At 42.6% G+C, this 19915-nt stretch overlaps 1 protein-coding gene across 1 annotated transcript in view; it reads right to left on the reverse strand.

Annotated features, from left to right (window-relative positions):
- Positions 1 to 19598, reverse strand: part of HEXB (hexosaminidase subunit beta) — a 34929-nt gene extending 15331 nt beyond the window's left edge. The window contains exons 1-7 of the mRNA XM_032404202.1: positions 19290 to 19598; positions 15466 to 15611; positions 11121 to 11186; positions 8734 to 8780; positions 8381 to 8491; positions 3402 to 3503; positions 1218 to 1347 (exon numbers count right to left, since the gene is read on the reverse strand). Of these exons, the coding sequence (XP_032260093.1) occupies positions 1218 to 1347; positions 3402 to 3503; positions 8381 to 8491; positions 8734 to 8780; positions 11121 to 11186; positions 15466 to 15611; positions 19290 to 19510 (823 nt within the window). The 5' untranslated portion in view covers positions 19511 to 19598. The remainder of the gene's footprint in view (positions 1 to 1217; positions 1348 to 3401; positions 3504 to 8380; positions 8492 to 8733; positions 8781 to 11120; positions 11187 to 15465; positions 15612 to 19289) is intronic.
- Positions 19599 to 19915: the final 317 nt, after the last annotated feature.

Genomic DNA, 19915 nt, shown 5'->3' on the forward strand with positions numbered 1-19915 from the left:
TTTACTAAGAGTCACTATGGTGACTTCTTCCAAATAAGATAAGGAATTGTTTCTTGAATCCTATCCCCTACACCTCTTTTTTCCCTTTCCTCTACTCTATTTTATCTACTTCAAATATCTCAAATATTAGTAACTCCCAAATCTTCAGCTCACCCAGACCATTTTTCTTGATCTTCAATCCATATTCCAAATTCCCTGTTCAACACAATTAGATATCCCAGGGCACTTCAAATACCATCTAACAAAAACCAAATTCTCTGTTCAGTAAGTTCCTTCAGTAGCGCCTCCTGATTACTGTTTTCTGGTAAGGGTGGTACTGTTCTCCTCCTCTGTAACTTTTCCTCCTTCTCCCACAGTTGATCAGTTGCCAAGTTCTCTGGATCCTATATCCAGAATGTCTCTCAGTTCTGTACATTATTTTCCATTTTCATTATCACCATTCTGGTCTAGGACTTCAGTTTCTTTCCCCTTCCAATCTGTCATCGCTTCCTCACGTAGGTTTTCCTGAAGCGTGGTCCCCATCATGTGATGCTTCTTCCCTGTAACTTTCAGTGGTTTCCATGTGTCTTGATGGAGCCCACATCGCTCACCCAAGGCCCTTTACATTGTACTTCGGCACATTCCCCAACATTGTCCAAGTCTACCCTGGTCATACTGGACAACTATAAATGCCAGTTGCTGTGCTGTGTGCTTCACATTCATTACTTAACCCTCAAGACAATTACATGATAGTTACTACATTGTAGAGATGGGGAAACTGAGATGAGACATTCTGTAACTTGTTCAAGGCCACTCAGTTTATAAAAGGCAGAAACAAGCTTCAAACCCAGGTAGTGTGGCTCCACGGCCAGTTCTGAAGCAGCTCGTAGTGCTTCCCGCCCTTTGCTGCGCTCCACTCCCAGCCAATGCCGTGCCTGTTACTCCCTTTACCGGTTTTCATCTCTCAAAAGCGTTTTAAGTGTTCTTCTCATCCATGAAACCATTTCTTAAATTGACTTAGCATGCTCTACTTGTAATTTTTCTTTTAGCCCTTGTTTTTATACTTTGGGCAGTGCTTAGCATAGTAACTTGCTCACAATAATTGACTCAGTTCCACCTGTCAATAGTGCTGCCTCGGTGCAAACCACGATTAAGAACAAAATGAATAAACACCTGATCATAAAAGATGGAGGAACTCAGGTACTCACTCTTTGCAACTTAAAAAAGACACTCCTTACCTTTTCCCCAAGACTGTGTATGTCCAGGACTATCAAATTCTGGTATGACTCGAATCCCTCGTAATCGGGCATATTCTATCACCGTACGGACATCATTTGGTGTATACACATGAGACAAAGAATAGCTTCCCTATAAAAGCCATATTTATTAAAAAGTTTGGCATGTATTTGTCTAGGACACTGTTAACAGTTCTGTTTGTACACTGGTAATGCGTAGGTGATTTTTCTAGTATCACAATGTATTAAATAGTCCTATGTGATGTTGGAGGATTTTTTTTTTAATTTTTCTTAATCTCCACATTTTTATTTATTCATTCATTCATTCCTTAGTAAGCTCTGCACCCTATGTGGGGCTCGAACTCACAACCCCAAGATCACAAGTCACATGCTCTACTCACTGAGCCAGCACGACGTCCCTGGAGGACTCACTTAAAATTATTTGTTTACCATATCTTATTAGAGCTCTCAGCACACTGTGGGTTAATTCCTGATTTACAAATAGATCTATCTCAACTAGCTCCTCTTGTTTCAGGAACATCTACCATCATGTAACCATACAACAAAATAGAAATAAAATGTTTGACTCCAAAGTCAAGCCTGTGAAAACTCTGAGTACATTGTTCTTGTCAGTTTTAGAATAAAAATTCACACACTATTACAAAACTGAGCTGTCGCCTTTCAAAGTCATTTTAATCACTATCAGCGTTAAAAATATCCCCAGACATGCTGTGATAGGTGATTTGTTTTCTGGGGTTTTTTTTTTTTTTTTAAGATTACCCTCAATCCCTTTATAGGTCACTTGAAAAATTAGTATGGGTTGTAACTAAAGATAAAGGTCAATTAAAGGTGTTACTGTAGCATATTTCTCAAGGTATAAATAAATATTACATATAAGCTATATCTAAATTTATATATAAATATAAATGCTCAATTCCTAAAAAGTTTGGTCCCGTGACCCCCATCAAATTTATATCTAAGCAAGATCAGATCTAAATACTCAATTATAATAAATATAGGAGACAAAAGAACATATTAATTGACAGTATGGGGATGCAAACAGCAAAACCCAGGCTTTGGGAGCTAGGAAAATGATTTAGTTTTAAAAAAAAAAAAGTACCAAAAAAAAAAAAAAAAAAAAAGGTAAATGGGCAGGGATGATCACCTATGTATCAAAAGACAATGGATATACTAACTGACCACTATGTATGGAACTCATTTGTATCCATTGCAGGTAAGATTTTTTTCATTAAGAAAAGGTAAAGGCACTTGGGGAAATTTAAGTAATGATTGGCTAGCTGGATTGTTAATTTTTCAGCTGCAATAACATGGAGTTTTTTTTGTTTTTAACAAAAAAAGATCTTTTTACAAATGAGATATGCTGTCGGGGATTTTTGTGAAAAATAATGGTGGCAAGGGAGGGTGAGCATAGGTGATACAAGACTGGCCAAGTACTGATTACTGAAGCTGGGTGGCAAGGACATAGAAGTCATTATACTACTTCTGCATATGTTTGAGATTTTGTGTAATAAAAAGTAAAGCAAAAGCAAACAAGAACAGAGGAGTGTCGCTAACATTTCAACCTGTACTACGTCATAACATTGGAGAAAGCTGGAAACTGTGGACAGAGGACTAAATTTAGAGTCCTGGTTTTGTCCCTTCCTAACTGCAACTTTGGATGAGGAGGTCAGTAACTGTCTCTGTATTTACAGAGGGATTAAACGAGATGACATGAGGCTTGCTTCCACCTCCGCTGTTCCATAATACAGTTAATCTGAACACTTCTGAGACAGCCATTTATTTTTTAAGGAGCTCTCATCTCTAAAATTCTCTATGTAGTTTTTCAGAGAAAAAGTCATTTATAGAATCCAACACAATTCCAGGCTACATGATAAAAATACTCAACCTTTTAGTAGTTACGAGTGCTTCAGGTCTCCTATATTCATTAAAGTTTTTAAAATTTTATTTGTGTAACTACTAGAGATTATTTATATTTACAGTAACTTAATTATAAAAACAGTTTTTATGGATCTAAATTGCTAAGCCACAGCTTATTAAAATAAGTTTTTAAACCACAAACATATAACTTTTATACTTTAATTCTATCCATAAGAAACATTTAAGCTAAAAACTTCTGAAGAAACCATACATTCTTGAAGACCGATCACAGTAACATCAGTTACTCACTTTGTTGCTTAACTCGGGAAAAGCAACGCTCTGGTAAGGGAAAGACTGGTCATCAACCATGTGCCAGTGGAGGACATTAAACTTATTAAAAGCCATGGCATCCTGCAAGCAAACATGTTAAAAAATCATATATAATACACAGATACAATACGTACACAATCCAATTTATCTATATTCAGGATCATTTCCAACATGTCGACTTCCTTTTAAATTTTTCAGCAAAGCAAGAATGCGAAAGAAGTATAAATTATTTATCTCACATACTTCATGTGGCATGTCCCTTTTAAAAAAGCCTATTCAGCATTTGTATTTATTCTAAACAAGGAGCTAGAACTTTGTTCTATGAGAAGGTAGCAATCTTCTAAATTCCAAGTATTTAGGAGTTGGCCAAGAATGGAAAATAGTTCTTAGCTGCTATCATGTTTGGGAATAGGGGTATAGAAGTACCAGGACTTATAATCCCCACAGAAAAAGTCATTTACAGAATTCAACACAATTTTGAGATTTGAGTGCCATCCCTTCCTTTAGAAATGTAAGAAACCTGGTAAAAATGCAGTATTCTCAGAAATTCTCAGGGAAATCAGTATCAATTTTATGTATATTCTGGAGGAATAAACAATATCTATATGAAATATAAACAGATTATTTGAAAAAGATAAAAAAAAACAGTAAGAGGCAGAGATTGGTTTGCCCTACCAGAGGATTCAAACTTAAAGAAGCTGCCCTTCTCCTCCACCAGGACTGAAAGGATTTGCTGATTCATTTAAGGGCATTATGCGAAGAAGTTTTTTTAGTGGATAACGGCAAGATTTTTACCATCAGAGGAGGGAGTTCCTCAGTAAAGACCCGGGGCTTGCAAACTTGTCTCATAAAGGGCCCTGAAGTGAGTATCTTGGTTTTGTGAGTTAACCCGGGTTCCGTCACCATCGGTCCCGCCGATGGAGAGCCACACACAGTGTAAACAAATGCACGTGGCTGTATTCCAGGACAGCTTCATTAGCAAAGACTGGTGACAAACTGGATTTGGTCCTTGGGCTCTAGTGTGCCAACCCCTGATATTGATAAGAGACAGAATTAGATAAAGATGTGGGGGTCAGGTAGAAGACAGGGTAGGAAGATCCCAAGTTCACCTGGTCCCACTGACACACCAAGATAACAGTTACATGTGGACAACTAACACTGAAGGCTGGCAGAACTGACCTTCCACGGTCAATCATAGAGAGAAGGCCACATCAAACAGAGCAGTGGAGAACTGGTTAGGAACTAAAGCCTTGGCAAGACCTAACCGCAAGCAGGGGGGACTCCGATGCACAGAGAAGTAGACCCCACACCAGGGACCCCAGATACTGGGGACCTGCACTGGGAGGATGAGTCTCTATTAACATCTGGCTTTGAAAACCAGTGGGACTTTTTAAAAATCATTGGGCTTAACTCCAAGAGCCAGAGAGCAATTGGGAACTAAGTCTCTGCCCTTAAAAAGCAAGAATAAATAACCACCAGGGGCACCTGAGTGGCTCAGTCGTTAAGCGTCTGCCTTAGGCTCAGGTCATGATCCCAGGGTCCTAGGATCAAGCCCCGCACCAGGCTCCCTCCTTCTCCCTCTCCCTCTGTCTGCTGCTACCCCTGCTTGTGCTCTCTCGCTGTCAAATAAATAAAATCTTTAAAAAAATAAATAAAATAACCACCAGACACAGCAACAAAGTAGCAGCTTAAAAAAAGCCTGGGGTATACTAAAGGAGATTTATTTACTGATCTCAGTGCACTGGAAGGGCAGGGATCTTTAGGAGGCTTCTCTAAGAATCAAAGTGCTGGCAGGCACCATGTATTTCTCTTCTTCTCCCCCAGCCTAGATAGGTGGACACCTAACGCTTCACCCATCTTGCTAGCACCACATGCCCTGCCCCATTCAGCCCACTAGCCTTGGCAAGTGTCCCTCCCAAGTGACTCCTGCCATGTGGAGAGGAGGAGGATAACCCCATCTACCAGCACACCTGCAGTGGAGAAATCCAGCAGAGGACATCTGTCATCGTCCCGGCAGTTAACATTACTAGTAATGGAATAAATAAGGCATTGTACCACCTGATATGCATGGAGAAGAACATAGCATCACTTCTGTCTTACGCCTGCCCAAAATTCGTGACCTGAAATCTCATCATTTAGAAAACAGACAGGCTGAGCGTATTCTACAAAGTAACTGAGCTATACTCTTCAAAAATGTCATGGTTTTGAAAGACAAGGAAAGATAAATGGTACCAAATTACAGGTAGCTAAAGAGACATGACAAATAAATCCAACACCTGACCCCGGATTGGATGCTGAACTTACAAAGGACCTGATTCGAACAACTGATGAAAGACAAATGAGGACTGTAAAGTAGATGATCACATGATGTCAATTTCCTGATTTTTGATGGTTGTACCGTAGTTACTGAGGTAAGTAGTTTTAGGAAATGAAAATGGAAATAGTAAGGGGCGTGGGGGCATCTCATGTGCAACTTGCTTATGGTTTAGGAACACACTTTTATTTTTATTATTTTTTTAAGGTTTTATTTAAGAGACACAGCAAGAGAAGGAACACAAGCAGGGGGAGCAGCAGAGGGAGAAGCAGGCTTCCCGCTGAGCAGGGAGCCCGATATGGGGCTCGATCCCAGGACCCTGGGATCATGACCTGAGCCGAAGGCAGACGCTTAACGACTGAGCCACCCAGGCGCCCCTAGGAACACATTTTTAAATGGGGAGAATAAGGCAAATGTTCAATTTTGAAACTGGGATGTCTGGGTAAACAGTCTATGGGGGTTCTTTGCACTCTTACAGCTTTTCTTTGGGTTGGAAGTTACTTCAAAATAAAAAGAAAAAAACTTCTAAAGTTACAGAACTTAAAACCATCTGTATTGGCCCAAGAAGATAAACTGATAAATCAAACAGACTTAGAGTTCAGAAAGTGACTCATGTATTTACAGGGCTTTAGTATTTGCTGCTCACGGCACTGGGAGCAGCGGGGAGATCACAGATTGCTCGAAACTGCTGCGGGGAGTACAGGCTAGGCATTGGGAAAAATACACTATCTGTCATCTAGAACACCCTGAAGGAAATTCTAACTGAATCAAGAGTTCAGTAGGAAAAAGTAGAATTTTTTTTAAAAGATTTTATTTATTTGTCAGAGAGAGAGAGAGCACGCAAGCACACAAGCAGGGGGAGTGGCAGGTAGAAGGAGAAGCAGGCTCCCCACTGAGCAGGGAGCCCGATGTGGGACTTGATCCCAGAACCCTGGGATCATGACGTGAGCCGAAGGTAGACGCTTAACCCACTGAGCCACCCGGGCATCCCTAACATTTTATTTTTTGAAGTAATCTCTACACCCAACGTTGGGGCTTGAACCCAAAACCCTGAGATCAAGAGTCACATGCTCTACCAACTGAGCCAGCCAGATGCCCTGAAAAAGTATATTAAGAGAAAATTTGAGAGGTCATATTTATATTTATATCCTTGTTCTGGAGTCCTTTCTTAGCTCACTTCCTAAGGCCAAAAATAATAAAGGATTAGATTGAAAGCTCTTATACTACATATAAAATGATTTATACTTCTACAAAAAAAGACACTATAGTTTAAAAAACACATCTAGAAAACTTCACAACAATATACAATGGATAAGTATATAAAAAGCAAATACCAAAGTACCACTGACACACATATAAACAAATGTAACACTGAAGAGCTCTTAAGTCAGCAAGGAATCAACATTCCAAAAGAAAAAATGGACACTGAAAATAAATTTGTAGCTTACAATATAAAAAAATACAAAAAGCCAATAAATAAAAGAGGCTTGTATTCACTAAAAAATCACAGAAGTGCAAATTAAAACACGGAGATATACTTTACAACCAGATTAGCAAACAATATGGCAAAAGTGTGCCCCCCCCTGTTGGCCAAGCATCCACTTGTATGACCCCTCTAAAAGGCAATCTGACAGTACATACCAATTTAAGATGTCCCCCAAGATAAAATGTATCCTTAAGCCCAGAAATTGACTTGCAAGAATTTATACTCAGGAAATAATCCTGACAAGTATGCAAATATAAGAATATGTACTCTACAGTACTGTTTGTGATAAATTAACCTGGATGTCCATCAGCATGAGAATGGTTAAATTCACATCATGGTATATAATATATAATATTCACCTCTTTAAAAAGATGGTACAGACCTTATAATGCTTTCATAAAAAGATGTCCATAACAAGTTTTTCTGAGGTAGCAAAAGTGCAATTCCATTTAAGTTTTAAGTTTTTAAAAGAGTCATGTCATATGTGTTAATACATTCATTTTTAAGCGTAAGATGAGATAAATGGGACATAGAAATTTCTATCAACCTCTGGTAAATGCAATTATGGTATTACTACCTATGCACATCTACATCTATGTTCCAACTTTTTACACTAAGCATTTCTTTCTTTCATAAAGTGATAATAAGGTCTTTTGGAGAAAAAAATTGAGGGCATTAATGCAAATGCAAAAATCACTTTTTAATAAGAGGCTCTGTTCATTAAGGGATCAAGTGAAGGTGCAGAAAAACATACGAGGAAAACCTCCATACCCCTACAAACTGGTAGTGATAGTGGGAATGAACCAATAAAAAGTGGACAGGAATAAACAGTTCCTGTCAACCTCAGCCCCAGCTCCCACCATCTGAAGTCCATATTCCTTTGGAACATTTCCCTAGGGATAAAGCAGTTTCCAGCCTCCTTTCTATGCCACTTTACATAAATTAAATGGAGGTCACAACATTCAAGGACACTAACTTTCTCGGTTGAGGAAACAGACTTTCCAAGGGAGGGAGGAAAGAAAGCTCAGTGTTTTACTATATGACAGACAACCCCCCATGATCCAACTTACACAACCGTGTCAAGAACCCACGTAAAGTAACACCATAAAAGGACAAAGCTTCAGCACAGAAAATGGGGAAAATAAAATAATCACCTACCAGAGTTTTAAGAATACTCTTAACGGGCAGGAAGTGTCTAGCTGTATCAATTAAAATTCCTCTGTGCGGAAACCTTGGAGAATCAATAATGTTGGACTCATTGATGGTGAACTAGAAAACAAAGTCAAAGTGATTGATTTTTAGAATTTTCTCTTGACTTGAGCTCAGTGAAGACTTGTATCTATGCAAGTGCTGCATAAAAGATTTAGAACAAGAAAGTGTGAAATTTACATTTACCAGAGAAGTGAAACATTTGTAAAGAACAAACGTTCAAGAAGCAATAAACACCTAAAAACTTTACATTTTTCTTGTAGTAACTCAACAATTTTTAGTAACATAATAATCATACTTACAGTCCCATAAGAATCTTGGTAAATTAATTGGCTAAAGGTCTCTAAACCTAGGAAGAATAAAATTTCTAATTTATTGCATGAATTTATATAACAAATTGATAAATAAAAGTACTATGCAAACATACACCTATGACCAGAAAAGGCAAATAAAACTAAATATAATGTTATACCTATAGCCTCTAACATATTTTCTAAAGTCAAAGCTCAGTTTTTAAAAAAAATTCCTGTTGCCATCTCATCAAAATGCTTTATTTACTTCACTGTACCCACACACTGGGTTTTGTTTGAACGATAACATAAAAATGAGTAGTGATTTAATACAACAAAATATTAGTTACTTAATAAATTTATAGCATTATAAAGAAGAATTTTTATGATAAAATATAGTAACTTCAGAAGGTACATAAAGTTAACAGAGGAGGAAAAAGGTTCAAAACCACCACGAAGCTATAAACAAGAGCTCAAGTTAAAACTTAAAATGTTTTACTCATAGCTGCAAAGACTATCTCCTGAACATTTTTCACTCAAGTGGACTGTTTCCTTAATATACTATATTACAGGCCAATTCCTCTAACTGCCCTTGACTTTACCATAATTTTTTTCTTAAAAGATTTTTATTTTTAATGGATCTCTATATCCAACATGGGGCTCGAACCCACAACCCCAAAATCAAGAGTCACGTGCTCTACCGACTGAGCCAGCCAGGCACCCCAACTTTACCCTAATTAATCATTCTGGCTGACAGGGAAAATTTTAACCTAATAGTTCAAAATCAGAAAGGAAAGAGGACACATAACTGATACCACAGAAATAAAAAGGATGATCAGAAACAACTATGTACAATTATAAGCCAACAGATTTGACAACCTAGAAGAAATGGATAAAATCCAAGAAACATACATCCTATTAAAACTGAATCATGAAGAAAAAAAAGCTGAAAAGACTGCTTACTAGTAAGGAGACTGAATCATTAATCCAAAACCTCTTGACAGACAAAAGTCCAGGACCAGGCTTCAGAGGTGAATTCTACCAAACATTCAAAGAAGAATTAACACCAATTCTTCTCAAACTTTTCCAAAAAAAAAAACAAACAAAAACAAAAACAAACCAACCAACCAACCAGAAGAGGAGGCAATACTTTCAAACTCATTTTACAAGGCCGGCATTACCCCGATACCAAAAACAGGTAAGAAAAGAAAAAAGAAAATTATTGGCCAATATCCCTGATGAACATAAATACAAAAATCCTCAACAAAGGGGGGGGCGCCTGGGTTAACACTCAACCTGAATCAAATCCAAGTCCACCTTTATTTTTAATTACTATAACTTTAGTTAGCTCACATTAAAAAAAATTATTCTCCTTTTTTTAAACCCTACTATTTGGAAGTCAGTAGAACAGTATCTCATCAAATTAGAGGAAGTAAAAGAAGCTTTTGAACAGGAAAAATAAATGTCCCAATACCTAAACTCTGATCCAACTCTGAAATTCAGAAAAAGCTTTTATGGTTTCTCTCTGCCAATTGCCTCCAACCCCTTTAGGTAGGTATATCATTAACACTGTTTCTGTAAACGTGGTTATGTTTGTGAATCTACAGGAATTTAAAATGGTGGAAGGGCACTCTCCCTTTTCCCACCATTGTGGTGCATGTAGTTGACTGCGCCTCACCATGTCTTCTCACAAGACTTTCAGGATCAAGTGATTCCTGGCCAAGAAACCAAAGCAGGATCAACGCATTCCCCAATGGGTTCAGATGAAAACTGGTAATAAAATCAGAAACAACCCCAAGAGGAGACACTGGAGAAGAACCAAGAAGACTGTGTAAGGAGTCACATCTGAGATGGCACACAGTTATTTACACTGTATCGAGGTCACTAGCGTCTCACCCTATCAAGCTGAGAACTTCACCACTAGTTGGAGGATATGTTTTATTGGGAAAACATTCTCTTTGTTTCTATGCTTCTGCATTAGTAGGTTCAGTAACAGATCTGAGACATTCTGTTTGTAAGTAAACAAATTTTTTAAAGAGAGGGGGAGAGATACTTGCTCTTGAAGGTGACAAGAAATGACAGTGAAACAAACTGGAACGAAATGCCCTACTCAGAGCAGGCTGAGCCATTTATAGCTCTGTCAACATTACAGTCCCAAGAGCATGAACGAATTACATTCATATATAAATACGGTAATGCTCAAGCATTTTTCAAAAAGTCAAACGATCTTTCTCCCATGCTCTAAGCATATGTGTATGATGGAAATAATTTTGGAAATACCTGACAAACCATCCGTAAAGGAGCTAAGGAAGCGAACTTTTGCTGTGTTCGATTTACCAAAGCACCAAATGGAAATATTTCTTTACTAGAAAATAACAATCCAACTCCATATAACTTACCTCGTAATACTCCCCAAACTCTGTTGGCCTTAAGAAAAGCCACTGGTCCTTCCACAGCTAAAGTATCTGCATTTGGGGGGAAAAAAGTTTGTTAATTCCTCAATGACACACAACGTATTTCTTAAACATATAATTGATATTTCTGGACCATTCCTTTCTCCGGAGCTCCAGGCTTATTTCTCCAACTCCTCCTGTACATCTCCACAGAGATAACCTGTGGATTCCTGTAACCCCACGCGCCCAAAGCTGAGCTCCTCCCGCTTCCCTGCTCCACGCTCTCCGGGCCTGTCCCCCGTGCGCCTCAGCTCTGCGGGGCACAGCAGTGCCCTCCAACCAGGACAGTTGCTCAAGTCAAGAATCTGGGTGTCCTCTCCAAAATTCCTCATTTTCCCCTTCAGGTGCGTTATTCTCTCCACTGCCCCTCAAGAGAGTAGGTTCCTACTTCAGCTAGGATTTTAAATCCAAAGGGCAAACATTCCTCAGTTCCCTAATTCCTCGTGAAGCCTCGAGCAGCATTCAAATCTCTCACTCCACCTAGGGCCAGAGCGTTCTCTCTACTCTTTCTCTTCTACTTCTGTGCTTCTCTACTTGCCTTGCACCCACCTTCCCCCACTATCATCCTAAATCTGCCTTAAGATTCACCTCCTAACTCACTTTAGCTAAACTGAGCTTTGTTCCATTCAATAAAAAGTTCACACCCATCCATAACGGGGCTCCAGGTGGCTGCTTCTGGGCAAAGGGGGGATGCTGATCTTCCGATCTTTTTTTTTTTTTTTTTCAAGATTTATTCATTTGAGAAAGAATGAGATAGAGAGCATGAGAGGGAGGAGGATCAGAGGGAGAAGCAGACTCCCCGCCGAGCAGGGAGCCCGACGTGGGACTCGATCCCGGGACTCCAGGATCACGACCTGAGCCGAAGGCAGTCGCCCAACCAACTGAGCCACCCAGGCGCCCTGATCTTCCGATCTTTTAAATCACACTCTGCGGGCGCCTGGGTGGCTCAGTTGGTTAAGCGACTGCCTTCGGCTCAGGTCATGATCCTGGAGTCCCAGGATCGAGTCCCGCATCGGGCTACCTGCTCAGCAGGGAGTCTGCTTCTCCCTCTCCCGCTCCCCCCTCTTGTGCTCTTTCTCTCTCTCACTCTCTCTCTCAAATAAATAAATAAAATCTTAAAAAAAAAAAAAAAAAATCACACTCTGCCTAAGGCTGCACCAAGAGTCATTTTAGACTTTTGGAGAGGTTTAGAGCGGAGACAGCCACAGATAAAGTAAGGCACCAGACAGAGCAGGGAGACTGGAAGCTAGTGGTGTGACAGACGCGGGCCCTGCTGCAGCGAAGACACTCGAGGGCCGCAGGTTAAGGACTCATATCCTATCTGAACCACACCACCACCCCTCCACCACCGCTGCCCACACTGGGTCCCAACCGCAGGCTGCAGGGAGGGAAAGGAGCTGTATCAACAGCCATGATTCATGTGACACTCTCAGGTGACAGTCTTCTGACGAGGCAGCCCTCTCCATGAGAAGACCACAGTGCTGAGTTAGCGAAAGGCCAGGCTAAGCCAGGGATTGCTGTTTTGAGTACAATCTAATCATGTTTCCTCTCCATCTCTATCAAGTTCTTAGCCACTGGACTCACTGGTTACCGTTACTGTTGAAAAACATTTTGTTTTTAAAGATTTTATTCACCTATTTGACCTAGCGAGCGAGCGCACAAGCAGGGGGAGCTGCAGGCAGAGGCGCCCTAAAAACATTTTTAAATGCATCACAGTTTTGAGATCTCCCAGAAATAGTTGTAACACAAAGAATCACCTAAACACATTAACATGTTGCACGGACTCGATGCTCATTATCTTCCAGGAACTGATGATCTTTTTTTTTTTTTTTTTTAAGATTTTATTTATTTATTTGACAGAGACACAGCGAGAGATGGAACACAAGCAGGGGGAGTGGGAGAGGGAGAAGCAGGCTTCCCATGGAGCAGGGAGCCCGATGCGGGGCTCGATCCCAGGACCCTGGGACCATGACCTGAGCGGAAGGCAGACGCTTAACGACTGAGCCACCCACATGCCCCAGGAGCTTATGATCTTAACAAGGGTTCTGATTCAACTCAATGCAAAACCCACAAAGAGCAGTTAAAAGGAGGTTTTGTTTTCTAAACATATGGACACCTAAGCTGTAGAATTTCAATTTTTATTTAAAAACCACATTATTGGTGTTAACAATGATTACCCTCCCCGATGTGGGATGGGAGTGGTATTTTCAGTTATCCCTTTCTGCACTTTCTGCACTGTAACTACTTTGTCTTCAAGAGTGTACATACAAATGACATCAATATAGGATACTTTAAAAAAATAGATGGGGTGCTTGGGTGGCTCAGTCAGTTAAGCATCTGCCTTCGGCTCAGGTCATGATCCCGGGGTCCTGGGATCGAGCCCCGCATCTGGCTCCCTGCACCTCGGGCAGCCTGCTTCTCCCTCTGCCTGTCTCTTATGAATAAATAAAATCTTTAAAAATAAATAAAAATAAAATTGATAAGGCTAACATCGCCTTTGAGATGCCCACTCAATTCCCTCTATTTTGGTCAGAAAAAAACACTTACCAGACCTTCCCCTGGGCATTTACATACACGTACTGTAACAAATGCAGTCCTGCTGTATGTGTGTGTCCCTGTGTGTGTGTACTGATACACAAATGGTACCCTACTTCTTACACAGCGTTCCTGTGTCCACCTCAGCAGTTTATCTCTGCGAGATCTCCAGGCTGTTCGTTCACTCCGCCTCTTTATTCTTCGCTGTTGTGTAGTATTCTTCAGTGCAGACTGATAAGACATATGCAGTCATTCTTGTACTGATGAGCATGTGGTTTTGTTTGTAACTCTTCACTATTACAGGCAAGTTGCATCGAACATCCTTGTTATATGTAATTAATTCTCTACAGTAGGAACTAGTTCATTTCTGGTTCAGAGGGCATATTCTCCCTTTTAATACATAATGCTGTAGCACTTGTCGCTTCCTCCGACATTTTCTCACACTTTAGAACAGTTGATATCATTTCCATCTGTGTTCATTTTCTCATCATCATCTTCATCAACTAGTTCAAAACTTTAGTTTGTCCTTCAACCAAAAAATTTCACCATCACCTTGTCCTAAGAAGCCTCCCTTTCAGAACAAAGAAGGTTTGCAAAGCCGAACGGATGACAAGCTATATACCTCTCCACTTTCAAAACACATCCATTTTCTGGAATTTACGATAGGTCATCAGTGTTGCCAACAGACAGCAAAGATTCCTTGGCCAGTTAACGACCACTTCCATCTCAAGTGAGACTGCAAAACCTAATTCATGAAGTGTCTGAGTGCCGTCGACTGAAATCACATGTCTGATGGTGGCAGATAATCCTGTTTCTCTTCTAAGAACAGCCAGAGAACTGAAGAGAAACGAACTTACTTTTCAGAGATGTATGATTAAGAGATCTGATCTATGCTCGGAGGATGAAGAGGTGAACCTGTCTGTAGAGCAGTCTGGGGACACAGGAGTCACTCCCCTCTATCTTTACAGCCCGCTCACCCATCTGCTCTGTCCGCACTTATCTAGCACCTACGTCCTCACATTGCTCCCCTTGGTTCCTTGCTGTAATTCCACATTCTTCCCAGTCAGTAGGCCCTACAAAAACGGCCTGCACAATTGTTTCCTTCCAAAACAATTTGGGAAAAGCCCAAACATTTTAGGCAACAAAAATATCATATAGCTAAATGGTGATTGTATTGTAAAATGAAATTGCTGCACCCCACTCCCCGTTCTGCATTATGTGTGTGTCAAATTAGATTATGAATAGAGATCATGGATATAAGCATAGATTTATCTTCAAAATAAAAGAAATTACCTAGATGTCCAAAAATAAGGAATTAGCCAAGTTAAGTTACTGCACTAAGAATGATGTCACAGAAAAATACTTAATACATGTTTATAATGTTAGGCCAAAAAGCAGAATACAAAAGCCACATGGACAGAATTACCCCATTTTCATGTCATTTTTATATGTTTATACTTATATCTATGTATAATATTTAAACATATTACTCTACAAAAACAACACATCCGAAATAATAGTGAATATGTGAGCTCTGCGGTTAGGAATGATTTCTTTCCTCCACTTATTGTAAAGACTTTCTACAATGACTATGTATTACTTTTATCATCAGACTTCAATGATAATTTTACAAGTAACACTTAATAACTCACTGACCAAGAACTCAGAATAGTTCATGGCCCGGAACCTTCTGTGGCACCTAAGTCCCTAACGAGCAGCTTAGAACACGATACACTCACATTGCACAGGTACTCACAGGACTCATCCGAAGTGATACTGGGGTAAAGATCACACTCCGATTCAAGGCCAACTGAGACAAGAAGTTGCTTTAGCTCTACTGCATTATTACGTTTAGCAGGGCCGAGCTGTGACTTGCTGAAATCAAAAATACACTCATGGTATCTGTGTGAGAAATAAATGCAAACAAATTTTTAAAGCACTGTAGCCAAATTTTAGATACATACGTGGCAGTGGACATTGCAGCTGACTCCTCCCACCCATGCTACCCAGTATTGGTCCAATTAGAGGCTCTCACCCCAAGCTGCACATTACAATTTCTGGGGGGAGCTTTCTGAAAATACTGATGTCCAGACCATCAGAATTAGAATCTCTGAAAGTGGGATACGGGCATGGGAACTTTAGAAGTCACCCCCACACTTCCAAGTGCCTCATATGAAGCTGCTGTTTAGAACCAGTAATCAAACCAGTCATGGTAATCCCATCACTCTTCAGGTATGCAAGCCAATTATAACTAGCGACGGAGGTGGGGCATCAGGGGTGGTGGTGGCAGGAAGTTTCCTACACTAAGTGCGCACCAAGAGTCCCTTTTCTCAGTATGTGATGCTGGACCAGTTGCAGCCATACTAAAGGTGGCAGAGATAGAAAGCAGAGATAAAAAGAGTATGGATTTCCTAATGATACTGTTGAGCCCCTTAGTCAACTAGAATCCTGACTTTGGATTTCCTCAAGTGTGAGATAATAGGTGTTCTTATTGCTTAAGCATGACTGAGTCAGAGTTCCTCTTATCTTCACATACTACAAAAGTATCTGAGCTAAGACACCCCCCCCCCCCAAGAAAGGTCACGGAATTCTCGACAGGGCCTTGAAAATTTACCTTCTGCTGATACCCAAATGCCAGAAAAAGGGGATATTAAAACAGCATTTAAAAGTACTCAAAGACGAGATAAGCTTCAAAGCAGTTAACATTTTGTAGATTTGGTAAGCCAGCGGTTCTATATGCTACTTATGTGTAAGAACGTCTGGTGTGTTTCCAGAAAAGTTAGGAGAGGTAGGTAAGTTCCAATGAGTTTGGAAGCATGTGCAAGTTAACCAGTGAGAGAGTGGAATGGATGAAGGTGCAGAGAGCCCTCTCCATGGGAAAACCTCGGCAGATGCGGAAGCAAATTAAGATCACTGAATTGTAAACTTAGAAATGGTCAAGATGGGGGCGCCTGGGTGGCTCAGTTGGTTAAGCGACTGCCTTCGGCTCAGGTCATGATCCTGGAGTCCTGGGATCGAGTCCCACATCGGGCTCCCTGCTCGGCGGGGGGTCTGCTTCTCCTTCTGACCCTCTTCCCTCTCGTGCTCTCTGTCTCTCATTCTCTCTCTCTCAAATAAATAAATAAAATCTTTAAAAAAAAAAAAAAAGGTCAAGATGGTCCATTTTATCTGCTGTGTATTTTACCACACTTAAATTTTTTAACAAAGGAAATTAAAGTTGCCAGCCGCTCTGAGATCTGAGTTAGGCGCTGGCTTGTCCCAAATACGGAGAACCTTGGTCCTGGATATTAAAACTCTAACAGAAAACTCCAAGGGTTCTAAAGCAGTGGTGTCCAAGGGTTAATTTTGCTTTTCAGGAACTGAGGGAGTGCAGCTATTTGTGTGAGGCAAACGTGATAACCGCTACACTACGGAAACGGGTGGGAGTGCAGCTATTTGAACATCGAAAACAAACAAGTGACTAGCGTGCGATAGACCTCGTTCTACAAGTTGAGGACTGAACTCTCTGCTTCCAAAATGCATACTATTTCAACGTGCGGTTTGCGATATAAGCTGGGCACTGCAAAGACCGGAGACTCTGGTTCCGAACAATCTAGGGCCTACACTGTGTGTGCTCCCAACTACCTAGGCCCTTTGGAATATCCCCATCATCTCTACATTCTGCCAACCACATTGCACTTTTACTCTGAAATAGATACTGACCCTCCTGAGTTCGTAGAACGCTCACCTGAATGCCTTCAAGTCTTAGCCATAAGGGCTGATGTTTTATAACCTGCTTCCTAACAATGTAGGGTATAATTAACAACAGCTGCCTCACACCGGACATGAATTAGTTAGGCCAACTCCAGATAATCACCTGCACTGCCTCGAAATGCCTAGCCTTTTTTTTTTTTTTAAGATTTTATTTATTCATTTGAGACACAGAGATAGAGATAGATAGATAGAGAGAGAGAGAATGAGCAGGGAGAGAGGCAGAGGGAGAGGGAGAAGCAGGCTCCCCACTGAGCCAGGAGCCCGATGCGGGGCTCGATCCCAGGACCCTGGGATCATGACCCAAGCCGAAGGCAGACGCTTAACCATCTGAGCCACCCAGGTGCCCCGCCTAGCCTTGTTTTTAAACCATCTCACAGCTGACTCAAGTCCTGGTTATACAACCATTGTCAAGGTGTCTTCCGTGCTTTCTTGCCACACTCCTACTAGTCACTTCAAGCATATTACCAAATCCTTTTCTACTAACAGTATGGCACAGAAGGAAAATACAGTTTTACAAACTGAGTCCCAAAGCAAACATGGTAAGCATGTTTGCTTCTTAAAAGATTTCCTAGCCATGATCTTCCTCTAAGATGACCTTCATGTACTTCTTCCTCCCCAATATCCCCAGGCAAACAACCACCTTGGCTTTACTCCTTCACACTGACTCTAGCCATTCTGACCGGTTTAGCAGATTCAGTACCAAAGGCTCATTAGAGTATGCGTCTAAAATGAGGGTAACAAGATCCACTTAGCTGTAGAAGAGTGAAGAAAAAGAAGCCACCCAGGGCCTCTTAAGTCTGAGCTTATGCTCCAGGCCTATCTGGGGCCAGCAGGTGTTAAGCTAGTTTTGCATTTTTTTCCCCACCAGGTGTCCGCTGTCCTGCAGACAAAATTAAGCTACGATGCCCACTGGACACAGACAAACATCCGGGGGAATAAAGTGGCAGTGCAGCTAGCACCAAATGACACTCCTCTCCTGCACTACCAAGCCTTCCGGAGCGTCCAGCCTACCCGGGTCTCACAGTGAGGCGACACGACGGGCACGCCGAAACACCTCCCCAAGAGCAATCCGGCTTGTATTTGGTGGGGTCAGCAGAGCCAGGCTGTGGGCTGCCTCGTTACACAATTCACCCTGTCGGTGACCAAAGGGGTTCCAGACATGGAAATGTGGGGTGCTCCAGAACTAAACAGGATGCTACGAGAGCAAGCACATGACCAGCCTGCCGGGAAATGCAAAGCAGATACCGCGGTGCACGGATCACATCTAAGTAATTAGATGAAAACATCCAACATTTCGTATGAAACAGATTTTGGGAGTTTTGGGCAATGCTCCAACCTGAGGACCTTCTGCTTTCTGACCTGTTACCAGATTTGGCCAGTGCGGTGGGGAGGTGGCCTACAAACGGCAACCCACCGTGGGAAGCCTGGTCCCAAGCTTTAAGCACTCATCTTTTTCCTAGAATTCCCTTCAAAAAAGAAGCTGCTACCCCCCCCACCCCCTCCATCCGCCCTACTCTCCCCTCCAAGGCGAACATGGCCACAGATTCCGAACAGCCTACCCCCTCCCCTCAGTATCCTGCACGCAAACCAGGGTTCTCGAGCGCCCACACTGTCCCTTAGGAGGGAGGAGGGGGAAGGGAAGAGCTTGGGTGTCAGTCCGTGTTTGTCCGAGCCGGCTCTCCCATCTTCTAGACCTGGCCGGGTCGGGGCTGTTTCCTCGCCTGAGCAATGGGGATAAGAGCGCGCGCGCCCCGCTTCGCCCCCCGCGCCCGCACAGCACCCCGGGGCCGCCCCGCCTCCGCCCGGCCGCGCGCAGGGGACTCTCACCGCCGGAACGCTTCTTGCAGGAGGGAGCAGGAGGGGCCGGCGGTGGACGAGGGGTCGTAGTAAATGGAGAAGTTCTCGCGGGAGAGGCTCAGCAGGCGCGGAGACGTCTTCACCGAGAGCGGCATAGGCCACAGGGTCGGGCCCGGCGCGGCGAAGAAGCGCGGGGCCAGCGCCGCCAACAGCGCCAGCAGCGCCGGCAGCCCCAGCCCGCGGTGCTCCATGGCCTCCCGGCTGTTCGGTCGGCCCAGGTCTGCCCCAGCCGCAGCCTCGACACCTGACCTCCCGGCCGACCGAGAGGAGGAAGCGCCGAGCGCGTGGGTGGGGGAGTCAGCTGACAGCGCACCCAGCCCGAGCCCGCCTCGGGGCCGGTGGGACCGCCCCCGCCGCCCGCCCCGCCCCGCCCCTTCCCGGCCGCTCCGGGCCCTCCGCGGAGACCGGCGCTGGCCGCAGGCCCGCCGCGACCCGAGGGCTGGCCCCGGGTGACGTTGGAAACGCGGCTCGGGGCGCAGCCGGCCTCGGCTCCTGACGCGGGGGTTTAGCTGGCTTGCTCCCAAGCCCAGACTGTCCTCTGACGGTAGCTCAGCTTGAACTGAAGCCTCCTGTCCGAGCTCCCCGGGGCAGAGTTT

This window comes from Phoca vitulina, unplaced genomic scaffold (assembly GCF_004348235.1).
Source record: "Phoca vitulina isolate PV1807 unplaced genomic scaffold, GSC_HSeal_1.0 scaffold6, whole genome shotgun sequence".
NCBI lineage: Eukaryota > Metazoa > Chordata > Mammalia > Carnivora > Phocidae > Phoca > Phoca vitulina.